General features: G+C 39.1%; 1 protein-coding gene across 7 annotated transcripts in view; it reads left to right on the top strand.

The window, feature by feature from the left end:
* The window catches only part of ARNT2 (aryl hydrocarbon receptor nuclear translocator 2), a 134742-nt gene that overhangs the window by 32656 nt on the left and 88871 nt on the right, over positions 1 to 13215 (top strand). For 4 of the 7 annotated variants that reach the window (XM_048866563.2, XM_075133155.1, XM_048866559.2 and 1 more), the window contains exons 2-5: positions 491 to 602; positions 8687 to 8734; positions 12740 to 12784; positions 12897 to 12941. In XM_048866563.2, the coding sequence (XP_048722520.2) occupies positions 491 to 602; positions 8687 to 8734; positions 12740 to 12784; positions 12897 to 12941 (250 nt within the window). The remainder of the gene's footprint in view (positions 1 to 490; positions 603 to 8686; positions 8735 to 12739; positions 12785 to 12896; positions 12942 to 13215) is intronic. The other 3 variants (XM_075133157.1, XM_075133158.1, XM_075133156.1) reach the window with 2 other exon arrangements.

The raw sequence follows: 13215 nt of genomic DNA, 5'->3' as shown, positions 1-13215 counted from the left end.
ACAATTACCAGCATATAGGGTTTGTCATACTTTTTAATATTGCATTTGAATATATTTTAAAATTTTGCCTGATCTGGATAAATTATGCCCCAGCACCTAATTAATTTCAGTAGTTCTGCATTGATATGCTTCCTTGCAGGGTATTTTTTAGGTGTTGTGAAAGACTGCTAGGCTTCATTGGCAGCTTCTGTACAGTAGGGAACAAAAGTACAGTGAGCTAATACGTAAAAGAAATACACAGGAAGTTGTGTATGCTGTGATTGTGTCTCTCTCCAATTGCACTCAGGATATCTATTGACAAAACTGAAGCTATTTCAAGAGTGTAATGAATTTGCCATCATTTGTACAGTCCTTTTAAATCACAAAGGATAAATTTGTCTTCTTTTAGAAATAAAAGGAAAGATCACTCTGCACTGAGTGTTTTTAAAAGAGCCTTCTGTACATCATTACCTTTCATAGTGGATAACATGATTTTCATTCTGTATTACAGAAATGGCTTCAGATATTCCTGGATCAGTGACATTGCCAGTTGCACCTATGGCAACAGGACAGGTGAGAATGGCAGGATCCATGCCTGCTAGAGGAGGAAAGAGGCGTTCTGGGTAAGTTATTTCATTTTATCAGTGGTGAAACTGAAAACAATTTGCATTCATAAATTAAATGCATACATGTACTAATATGCGTCACAACACTGGCTAGTTGTGTTTTGGTTTTCTTTTCACCATGTATGTTGTAAGACTGAACTTGCTGCTGTGTGTGTATTTTGTTTAGTGATGGGCAAGCCTCAGAAGGTTATGGCGTTATGGATTGGCTAAGCATCCAAAATTCAGGGATGTGGTCTTGAAACCAATGTAAGCACATTACATTTGCTCAGATGAGTAATCCCACTGGTCTCAGTGAGAGGTCTCATGCGAATAAGTGGAGCAAGATGTGATTCTAGTTGCATAAGGAAATTTATCCAAACCTGCTCGGTCTGAAAATTGGGCTTGGAATCTCCCAACTACATATTTTCTACTTAAATTTCTAATACAGTATTTCCATTTTCTGCCGTAGATGCAGAAACCATAACTACAGCCTCTCTTAAGGTATTTTGGCTTGTCATATCCTGGGCCTGATTGGAAACCAGAAGTTAAAATGTCTTAGTATCTGAGAGAGGTTTGGTTCAAGTTTCCTTTCTTAACATGGCTGGAGGTTTTGCTGGGGGAGAGGAAATTCTTATTTTATCCAGACCATTTTTGCTTATTCCTCACATTGTGTCCGTAAGCAGGACAATATATATTTTTTTTAATCACATGTAGTTCTGTGGCCTCTCTCATTGTAATATCAGAGTGTCCTCAACTTGGAGTAGAAGTACCTCAGGGTTTCACAGGGGAAAAACGCTTTCTTCCCTAGAAATAACTGCTTTCATAGGCAGATGAAATCCAGATGGTGGTCAGGAGATCGCTTTTCTGGAGATTTCACTATTCTGTTAGGGGAAGGCATATACGCACGCAGATGGGTCTGTCTTACATTTGCCCCTAAATATGGCCATAACAGGGCTCATCAAGAGTAAAGATCGTTCAACTGAGGAGGATTCACTGAGAGAACCCTGACCCAATTCCTGTGAGTTCTCCTCTTGTGATTGCCAGCCAAAGTGTTCTGTCAATTTTAATGGTCTTCTAGGGGAATACAAGAGACAGTAGCTAGGACGGCTGGTCCCACTACATATGTGAATAAAAACAGGAGGATCTGGACTGTGTCTTAGACCTGGAATTAAATTGGCAGCCAGATGAGGCGTGTGGAGCGCTGGTGTGATATGTTCCTTTGGTCTGCTTTACCTCTGAAGTGGGCTTCCACATGCTGAACTAACTGTATACAGTTGATCTTATTAAATCATGAACTATCTCTTTTGAAAAAGCTACATTTTGTGTTAAAACTGTTGAACACAAAAGCCTTTTTAAGCTTATGCTAAAAACAAATTTAAAATCAAGATTGCATATTTTTCTAAAGGATCTGCTCTTAGGACTTATTTTGGGGAAGTTCCATATGGCTTGCATCTACAGGAGGTCAGACTAGATAATCACAGTGGTCCCTTCTGACCTTGGAATCCATGAAAAAAAGAGAAAGCTTTAACATCTTTTTAATGGCTACTTTACAAAGAGTCTAACTTTAAGTCTTGGACTCTTACGTGACCAGACAAATGATCTCACTGCTGAGCAACAGCCAGGTCAGCTGCTAATACTAATTACTAAGTAGTGACTGCCAAGCATTGATGTTGCTAAATGTGAAGTTTGCTGGTTATACAAAATATTGACTTGAAAGTTAAATCAAAATGTTGTGGTCCTGAGTTTTAAATATACCATTGTAAGTATATTTAGAACTATTTAAAGTATATTGTAAAGTACATTTAAAGTATATTGTAAGAGGCTTTTTTTGCCTCTGTTTTCACTAACAAGGTCAGCTCCCAGACTGCTGCGCTGGGCATCACAAAATGGGGAAGAGATGGCCAGCCCTCTGTGGAGATAGAGGTGGTTAGGGACTATTTAGAAAAGCTGGACATGCACAAGTCCATGGGGCCGGACGAGTAGCATCCGAGAGTGCTGAAGGAATTGGCGGCTGTGATTGCAGAGCCATTGGCCATTATCTTTGAAAACTCGTGGCGAACCGGGGAAGTCCCGGATGACTGGAAAAAGGCTAATATAGTGCCAATCTTTAAAAAAGGGAAGAAGGAGGATCCTGGGAACTACAGGCCAGTCAGCCTCACCTCAGTCCCTGGAAAAATCATGGAGCAGGTCCTCAAAGAATCAATCCTGAAGCACTTGCATGAGAGGAAAGTGATCAGGAACAGCCAGCATGGATTCACCAAGGGAAGGTCATGCCTGACTAATCTAATCGCCTTTTATGATGAGATTACTGGTTCTGTGGATGAAGGGAAAGCAGTGGATGTATTGTTTCTTGACTTTAGCAAAGCTTTTGACACGGTCTCCCACAGTATTCTTGTCAGCAAGTTAAGGAAGTATGGGCTGGATGAATGCACTATAAGGTGGGTAGAAAGCTGGCTAGATTGTCGGGCTCAACGGGTAGTTATCAATGGCTCCATGTCTAGTTGGCAGCCGGTATCAAGTGGAGTGCCCCAAGGGTCGGTCCTGGGGCCGGTTTTGTTCAATATCTTCATAAATGATCTGGAGGATGGTGTGGATTGCACTCTCAGCAAATTTGCGGATGATACTAAACTGGGAGGAGTGGTAGATACGCTGGAGGGGAGGGATAGGATACAGAAGGACCTAGACAAATTGGAGGATTGGGCCAAAAGAAATCTGATGAGGTTCAATAAGGATAAGTGCAGGGTCCTGCACTTAGGACGGAAGAACCCAATGCACAGCTACAGACTAGGGACTGAGCAGCTAGGCAGCAGTTCTGCGGAAAAGGACCTAGGGGTGACAGTGGACGAGAAGCTGGATATGAGTCAGCAGTGTGCCCTTGTTGCCAAGAAGGCCAATGGCATTTTGGGATGTATAAGTAGGGGCATAGCGAGCAGATCGAGGGACGTGATCGTTCCCCTCTATTCGACATTGGTGAGGCCTCATCTGGAGTACTGTGTCCAGTTTTGGGCCCCACACTACAAGAAGGATGTGGACAAATTGGAGAGAGTCCAGCGAAGGGCAACAAAAATGATTAGGGGTCTGGAACACATGACTTATGAGGAGAGGCTGAGGGAGCTGGGATTGTTTAGCCTGCAGAAGAGAAGAATGAGGGGGGATTTGATAGCTGCTTTCAACTACCTGAAAGGGGGTTCCAAAGAGGATGGCTCTAGACTGTTCTCAATGGTAGCAGATGACAGAACGAGGAGTAATGGTCTCAAGTTGCAGTGGGGGAGGTTTAGATTGGATATTAGGAAAAACTTTTTCATTAAGAGGGTGGTGAAACCCTGGAATGCGTTACCTAGGGAGGTGGTAGAATCTCCTTCCTTAGAGGTTTTTAAGGTCAGGCTTGACAAAGCCCTGGCTGGGATGATTTAACTGGGAATTGGTCCTGCTTCGAGCAGGGGGTTGGACTAGATGACCTTCTGGGGTCCCTTCCAACCCTGATATTCTATGATTCTAAGTATCTTTTATATGCAGGAGAATGAGATGGGGGGTGGTGGTAAAAGTGAGTTATTTAAAAATGTATTTAATTTAAAAATTCTCTGAATTAGATAGTGTAGGTTTGCTGCTGTACAGAGGGCACTTTTGTATCAGTGAATCTTAGTTCTAGATTAGAAAGCCCTCCTTAAGGTGGTGGAGAGAAAGCATTTTATTCAGTCTATGTATTCAGACCTCCAGGGAAAGAATGCCTGGTATGTCTGCCTGCTGTGTCTAATGCATTGTACTTTCTCTTTGAACAAAGCTGTAACAAGCATTTAGTCCTTTCCTTACTCCCCTGGTGATGCATCTTTGTACACTTAACTCCTTGGGCACTTTAGAAATGAATGCTTCTGATCAAACACAAAGGAATGCAGCCAGCAATATGGCTTTCTTTCCCAACTTTGGTATCTTTTTGAAAATTGTTTTTTGCTTATAATTGCTGATGCACTCTGGCAAAATAATTGTTGTACAGGCTTAAATATGTGCCAGGTTAAGCTCATTGTCTGTCCAGAAGGTGTTTCTGCAAGGTAAGGATTCCATTCCATCAGCAGCTAGGAAATACGTTTTTCCTCTCTGTGGATTGTGCCAAACGTTTTGTGGGGAAGAAAAAAAGGTACAAATGCGTAAGATATTCCATTGATGAGGGCAGTAAGAGTATGTAGACTTATTTAAATTTATTTTTGTTGCTTATGCTGATTTTTAAAGCCCTTATCAGTGTAGGCACTGGCTATATTTCAGGCCTCTTCTGGGTTTTTTTTGGCTGGGTATCTATTTCTTTTAGGGCTCCATTGATTTTTGGCCTTAGGTCAGCAAGTGTTTTTGCCTTTGCTATGATGGGCCCTAGGGTGTGGAACTCGTTTTCTGCCTGCACCCTCATGAATAGCTACCTCAAACCATCTCCCCAATTTTTAAACATTACCTAAAATCCATTTTCTCCCATCTTTCCCACTCAACCTGCCCCCATCTCCTTTTTTGTTTCTTGCTTGAACGTGTTTTTAACTTAAAATGTTACCATATTTCATAATTCGTATATTATTTATGGCACCCAAGAAAGCTTTTGCATGGGGCACTTTATAAATATAATTATTACTATCTGGCCTTTTCACAACACCTGAATACTGTGTGAAAGAAGAAAACAAGATTTATTCTTCTCTCTTCAGTATGAGAGCCCAGGATAGCATATTTTTAGTTCCTTTTTAAAATGGGAATTTTAAGTGAAGACAAAAGGTATTGTTTCTGAAATGATGTCATTTGTCTTCTGGGAAGTTACTTCTGTGGTATTGCTGACATGCAATTTACTCTTTCTGAATAGAGGATCTTATCTGTTGGGGTAAGGTGAGTTTGTTGGAATATTTTTTTACATGCTGTGCTGTGTAATGCTAAAGGTTAAAACTGATTCCTCATCCTTCTGGGTTCTGCCTCATTTTAAACCATATATATTAGTGGAAGGCAACCAGTTAGCATCTCTTACTTTTAAACCCACTGGGTTTGTTTTTCAAGATGATCTGAGTTTTTCCATGTCATATAATTAACATATCTCTGCTTTCCACTTCTTCCTTTTTTTTGTCTTAAAAACAAAGACCAGAGCTGACATTAATTTTGTGCAGCATTTTTACAAATGTTCTATGAAGTTAGTTTAAGTCCTTATTTTTAAAAAAAGCATTGTTTTACATTTGTAATAAAAATGCAATTACAGTGTAGCCTAACAAAGTGATAAGTATATATTAAAGTCCAGTATGTTAAAGCCTGTTTAACAGTTCTAGGCACTTAGATACGCATGGTATAAATGTCTAGATTTATTTTCTATTTGCATTCCAGTCGCCCACACAATGTGGTAGGTGCTGTCTGTACATATGACTGACTGGCAGTCTTAACTCCAAAGAGTTTTCAGTTTAAGAAACTCAGCTCTATCTAGCTGGATAAATACTTGCATGACTAGTTTCACTTATTCCATTGGGATGAGTCCCATGAGTAAGGGCTGCAAGACCAGGCCCTAAATACACTGTTATCAAGTGTTGCATATTCCAATAATAATAAACTGGACCAAACATAATAAAGCTGGGATGTTATGCTCATGGGAAAATCCAGCTCTCAATACTCCCCTCCCCCACCACCCCATGTGTTTTGGCTGGGATCTGGACAAACCCCATCAAGGAAAGAGCCCCTTTAATACCTCTCCACACAGGGAAGGATGGAGGCGCTACACATCCTCCAGCCCCGATCCAGGTCTCCCCAGCTGGTTTCCTTCAGGGCAGGGGATGTGTAGCACCTGCAGTAAACTCTTGACTCTCTCCATTGCGCTTCAGAAGCCAGTGAGGTTAGGGAAGGATTTGCTTTATAGACAAGGGTCCTGCAATTGAATCTTCATAGATTGACCCCTGTGCCTGTAAAGAGCACTTTTGACTTCAGTGGCACCAAGTAGGTGAAAGTGTCCAAATCTATCTCATAGAGCTGGAAGGGACCTTGAAAGGTCATCAAGTCCCGTCCCCTGCCTTCACAGCAGGACCAAGTACCATCCCTTATTTTTGCCAGATCCCTAAATGGCCCCCTCAAGGATTGAACTCACAACCCTGGGATTAGCAGGCCAATGCTCAAACCACTGAGCTATCCCAATCAATTGCAGGGGCAAGGATCACAGGAGAATTTCAACAAGATAACATGTACATTGTTAGAAATATCTCCCATGCAGCTGGTCTGAGCAAATTCAGAATATTTGGAGAGCCCCCTACTGAAAACAGCATTGTTATGGAAGAGTAGATTGGCCATGAATTAGCCGTATATATCTCTGTACAACTAGCCTCGCTGGCCACTGGAGGTCACTGTTGCTCCACAAAAATACAACTGAAAGGCCATTCAACATATAGAAAGTATCAGGGGGTAGCCGTGTTAGTCTGTATCCACAAAAACAGCAAGGAGTCCGGTGGCACCTTAAAGACTAACAGATTTATTTGAGCATAAGCTTTTGTGGGTAGCCACTGGACTCCTTGTTGATCATATAGAAAGTGATTCTGAAACAGAACTTAGTAATGAGCAGAAGAGCGCAACATGATTTGCCGTGGAAACATCGATGATGAAATCAGACTTCAATCAAACTAAATACAAAACCACATTTTTTTTTCTATGAGACCTTTTAGGAAAGTGGTTTTCCTGACCACTTCCTTTAGAAATGAACAATCTCTCTTACTGTCTGGAAGTATTAATGTGTCTTTTCTAATGAGATTTTCAGTTCTTGTGATGATTTTCTGTTTTTGTTCCATTTGTACATAGATTACTACCATCCAAAGAAATCTTTTAGAGGGCATCTGGTCATTTATATAAAAATTAAGAAGTAAAGTAATATACACTGATGGAGTCTGGCGCTTACATTGTGTAGTTGATCATTTATATTTTGGTTTTTAGTTTCAAAGAAGTTATTCTGTGCCCAGAACTCAGTGTAGTACTATTCTTTAATATATATTTTAATTTAAAAAATCTTTTTTTTAATTCAGTGAAACATTTTTTAATATGAAGACCTAAATTGTCTTTGCAGTTTTCTTTTGCCATAGCTATAGCTTATTGCATTTATGATCATAAAAAACTTGAGGGCGTATGTAATCCAGAATTTCCTTAAGTCTTATTGCAGTCGGAAATTTTAGAAAACTTAGAAGTGTTTGTGTTGCCTAATAAAAAGAATTAAAAAAAAATAAAACTCTGATTTGTTAATTGAAAGGAATGATAATGGAATACCTACCGTGGATAAGACACTTAGGGCCTGAATCAAATCTCACTTACATTTTTGTAAATCGGGTCTGATTATTAGAGTAAATAAGGTTACATCAGTAAAATCATTGTGCAATCAGAATCAGACACTTAGTGTCTCGTTATGCCAAAGGTTCCCCATCAGTAAAGCTGGTATAGCAATTCTTGCCAACCTTTATAAAGTATAGAAATATAGAGATGTAAAAATGCTGTCTGTTTTAAGTAATAGTGTTATTACATGGCTTTGTAGTGGCTAAAAGTCACTAATTCATTTAAATCTAGGTCTGTAGTGATTGAAAGTCATCAGCATCTAAGGGCTGACTGACGTCCTGTGTGAAATGAGTTGGTGATCTTGGTTTCTAACGGACAAGTCCAAAAATCACCACAGTTACAATCATTTGGGACTAATTGGCAGCCAATTTTAGCAGAGGCCAAGAAACAATTAGATGTAGAGATTGACCTGTTGCTCCCTCTCACTGTTACATGTGAATTCTCCAGACCTGGGCAAAAGCATGTGGGCGGGATAGTGCGGGGAAGTCTGTATGACTGTTGCCCCCGTCTGTATGACTGTTGCCCCCATCTGTATTATGTGGATAACAGAGAACTTCATTATATATCGGCCTGACCCAAAGAAGGTCACTGAGATACATGGAAAGACTCCTATTGATTTCAGTGGGCTTTGGATCAGGCCTGAGGGCTGCTAATCCAGCACACTTCAAAGGAACTACATTCACTTAAAATTAAGAAGAAAATAGCAGCAGTGCAGATTTTTGTTGACAGAATGTTTAATTTAACTCTTGGCTTCTTAAATAACGATTACTTATTCAAAAATTTTGCTTTTTCAGAATGGACTTTGATGATGAAGATGGAGAGGGTCCTAGCAAATTTTCAAGGTGAGCTTTTATAAGTACCTGGCTAAATGATTGGCTTTTTCGATGCAGGAAGACAACTAGCAAACTACTAATATTGACAAAACCACAGTCACATAGGCTGAAATGTGTTTGGTGTCTCCCAATGCTAACGGGTTGGGTTGAACTGCTTTGGCAACATCTTCTGTGTCAGCAAATTAGGCATACCACATCCTGGCACAAAATAGCCAGTAACTAGGTTGATATCCACTAGATCTCAGCCCACAGAGTGTCAAGCCCTGCAGGAACTCTTTGATGAGCAAATTTTTTCAGATGAATCTGCTTACTGTATTTGTCGGCTCACGACACTCAGAATGCATTTTGCATCATCATATGAAACGTTACATATATCACAGAAACAATTTCAGATAAGGACATTTGTGACTTTTACTTGCAATATTCCAACTTTGAGAGATAAGCTCTCATTATTCTTGGTTGCTGAATTTGTCTTTCTGCCACTGAAAATAAGTTTCCTATTGGTTGAATGAGTTTTATATTGCTTATGATAGTTCAGATTTTTTAATTGACGATTCAAATATTCTGCCAGATCTTCCTTTAAATATTGTGTGTGTCTTGAGGAGTAACATAATATTTCAATAAAGTTAAAACAAAAGTTAAGTGACATTGCCATCCTTCACCTTTCATTTCACTTTTGGTTACATTGTTTGCAGTTTCCCATTAGAAAAATATGGGACACACCGTGTGTACTCAGAAGCCCACCACTATTACTCACATTGCAGTTGGAACCATGATAACAGCCATGTTTAATCACAGTTGTCATTAATAGGGTTCTAGAATGGTTTTCCTGCCTAATATTGACAGTGATATTGTGTTAGAACCAAGTTCTAAAACCATGTCATGACTTACCTAGTAAGGTCAACAGTAGCTCTGTTTAGCTAGTGCTGTTCTCAGAAAGGATATCCCAATCCACCTTTTTGAGTGGTATTTTAAAAATGTGAGTGTTAAAGAACTTCACAGACTTTAAGTGCCTCTGGCAGCAGCTACAGAAGTAAAATATTATTATATTGAGCTGATTTGTGCATGCAGATGTCTGTTCACATGCGAAAATGTAGGGTTTTGTAGGCATAGTGTTACATATGCACTTTGCATGACACCACCCATTGCCAGAGCCTTTGAAAATTTGACCCTGTGGGGGTCCTGTTTTTATTTTTGTTGGAGCCAAATTCTTATCTAATGTTAAATTCAGGTGCTCAGGTATCTGAAGACAGAATTTGGTGATTAATTGTTCTTAGTGCTCTAGCACCTTAACTCTGTACTCTTTTGAGGGAAAGTGCAACATATTACTTTGTCTCCATCTAATAGCATATGCTATTTAGAGACACAGGCACTCTCCATTGAGCCGATCCTTTTCCTTTATGTTTTCAGGGCATGACCACATCCCAGAAGGCAAAGTAAAATAGAGGAAGTAGCATTTTATCCTGTAGTCAGTACAAAATAAGGGCCTGATCCTGAGATTATTGGCGTGAATGGCGACTACAGGATGAAAGGCTTAAGGCAAAACGCACCAGTTCAGTCCTACTTGAGCTCTATTTTGAGGATTTAAATATGACTCCCTGAAAAAGGAAATGTGACTGTAAGACTGAAAAAAACTCACTGGAGGGCTCATGAGAAAATTTATTACCTACAAGTACTTTTAACTCACTTTAAAAAAAAAAATCAAGTTAATGGTGACCCTTTAAGTTTTCAAAAAAAAAGAAAGAAAAGATTGTTATTTATACTGTACTTCCCATGAAAGCTTTAAAGGATTAAAGACACTAGTAAATAAGCTGTGGAGCCTTTGTACTTATCGTGGTAAAGCAGCAATTATAATATAGAAAATCAAATGGCTTTTCTTGAGAACTAATGCTCTTTATTTTCAGAAAAGCATTTAGCGCTATTATTGAGTTCTTCACAACCCATAGTTTTTCGTTTATTTGTCTCAACTTTTCAAAAAATAAACATTAATTGGGACCAGGTATTTTGATTTATTTCCAACAGTAGGATCTTCTTTTAGATATTGTTTTATTTCGTGTCCGCATTAGGAAATACTGATTCCAAATGATGAATATATATTTAGAAAAGAGAGAGAGAAAAAAGGTAACATTTATAAGTAATGTTGCATGCCCCTGACTGCTATTTGGAGAACACTACAAAAAGGATGAAGTCCTAGCTCCATTTAAGACAGAAGTGAAACTCCCATTGACTTCAGCTGCATTGGGATGTCACTCAAAATATTTAGTCTAATTTAATTTATAATACATAACATGATGTGATTTATTATAAATTCCTGCTACCTGATTGACCATATTTCAGTCCTTTCATATAAGAGAAAATAAGAAGTTTTATTGCCTGTATTTGACACTTGAGCATAACTCTATACTTGTTTTAAGAACTCTCACACCTAGTAGGCGTCTATACAGTTTTGCTTTATTTCTCTATACAACCCTCAGTTTATCTGTCCAGATCTTTTTTTTTTTTTTTTTAAAAAATAGGCACTGTACATAACACTGGTGCATTTACACCAACTGAAGAGCTGGCCCTGTGTGTATAACTCATGAGTATAACCAGATTTTGGGAGGCAGGGGAAGTTTCTAGTGACCTTAGCAAGGGGTCATAGCTACACACATGATCATTAACCACCACCTCTGTGGAGAAAGACACTACACTTTTTTGCTATTGCTTCTGATGCAAAAGCAGAATTCCACTTTATTGGAGGGCATGAGAAGGGCACCAGATGTGGAAGGCAACTTTGCTACATCTGGAACAGAATAGAAAGCACATAGATATGCACTGACACATGTGTTAACGCCTTCATTTGCCTAGAAAATTAAAAGGGCTGTGGGAGTTGGGAGGATATCTTATGCAACCCACTTTAAACTGTTATTTTTCTTTCTTACAACTTTTTTTTTTTTTTTGGCATGTACATATTTGGGTCTATGTGGAAAGTTAACTTTGCAAGTGTACAGAGCATTGTAGCATATTAACAACATTTTATTAGTGAAGTATTCTCTTTTTATATAATAATCTTTGAATAGGATTAACTGAAAAGAAGGTTTGCACTTTTAAATTGCTCAGGCAATAAACAGAAAAGATTCCTATTTATGTATGATTGATTAATCACGGTGGTAACCCATGAATACTCCTGCTTGTATAGTAGGTTTTAGGCTTCTGTCCTCTGTAGGCTGCAACAACTAGAATGCAACAAATTATACACGCTCTAGGGAGGTTAGTATCGGCTCAGGTGTAATAATATTTAGCCTTCTGAGATCTATGCACAAGGAAGTAGGTCTGACATTCAATCCAGAAGACGTCATTGGTGATACCTATGCCTTGTGAAAGACAGACACTTGCACCAAACACAGTATGTTATTTCTAATACAGAGAGGCAGATCGCCATTGGCTTGAGTGGAGATATACTGACTTACGCCAGCTGATGATCTGGCCCAGAATCTCATAAAGAATATTTGGTGGAGTGTACAGTGTCTGTATTAAACCTTTTTACAAAGGTGTCCATAAAATAATGAACTGTGTTTGGATGTCTCTGTCTTTCCACAATTTATATGTCATCACTGCCCTCTACTGAGTGCCATAGCTAGTGGATGCAGCCTGCTGAAGATGTCCCTACTACAGCTGTGCAGCCAGGAATATTTCATGGGTTACTATTAGTAACAGACTAATGGCACTTTGTACAACTTCCTCAAGCAATATACAAAAAGGCTCTAATATTTTAAGTGAAACCAGTGGGTCGTATTTTGACCTTTTTCATATTAATACACAAAGAGAGTTTTTAACAACTGGTTCCTGGTCATTCAGAAAGTTTCACCAGAGTCCCCTTTTCCTTTCCGTTCCATCATTCCCATACTATCATGCTTCTCTTGGTGTAATTTGTAGTAGTTTGCAATTGCAAGTGTTGTCTTCACCTTCTGCTTTGTATTGACTTTCTAGTTTTGCATAAGCCTTTTGAATTTACTTACCGTATTTTGTTTACAGGTATGATGATGATCAAATCTCTGGTGATAAGGAAAAATTTGCAAGGTAGGCGTGTTCTGTAGAGATCCTCTGCTGAGAGAAAAGAAGGGGGATAGTCGTATCCAAAAATTCTCAGTCTGTGTGCCTTAGCTTAGAGAGCTGGTTATTTTGTTTCCAGGTGGGAAGAATATCAAAGTACTGCTGATTCAGGGAGGATGGCCAGGTAGGAACAAGGAAAATCACATACGTTTTGCCTCTTTTATTTTATATGATAACATTCCGACTGATCACAAATCGGTAAGGTTCACTTATCTAGAGCCTGATCCAAAGCCCATTAAAGTCAATAGGAGACTTCCCACCTACTATTGACCTTGGGGACTTTGGATCAGCCCCTTATGGCCAGATTTTAATACCCTCAAAAACATTCTTTAAAAACCAGTTAGGAATTCTAAATCCAGGACTCCCATCTTCTAAACTTGTTCATGAAGTTGCCAGGA

This window comes from Caretta caretta, chromosome 10 (genome assembly GCF_965140235.1).
Source record: "Caretta caretta isolate rCarCar2 chromosome 10, rCarCar1.hap1, whole genome shotgun sequence".
In the NCBI taxonomy this organism is placed as follows: Eukaryota; Metazoa; Chordata; order Testudines; family Cheloniidae; genus Caretta; species Caretta caretta.
The sequence above is the reverse complement of the archived record's forward strand: the minus strand, read 5'-3'. Positions and strand labels throughout refer to the sequence as shown.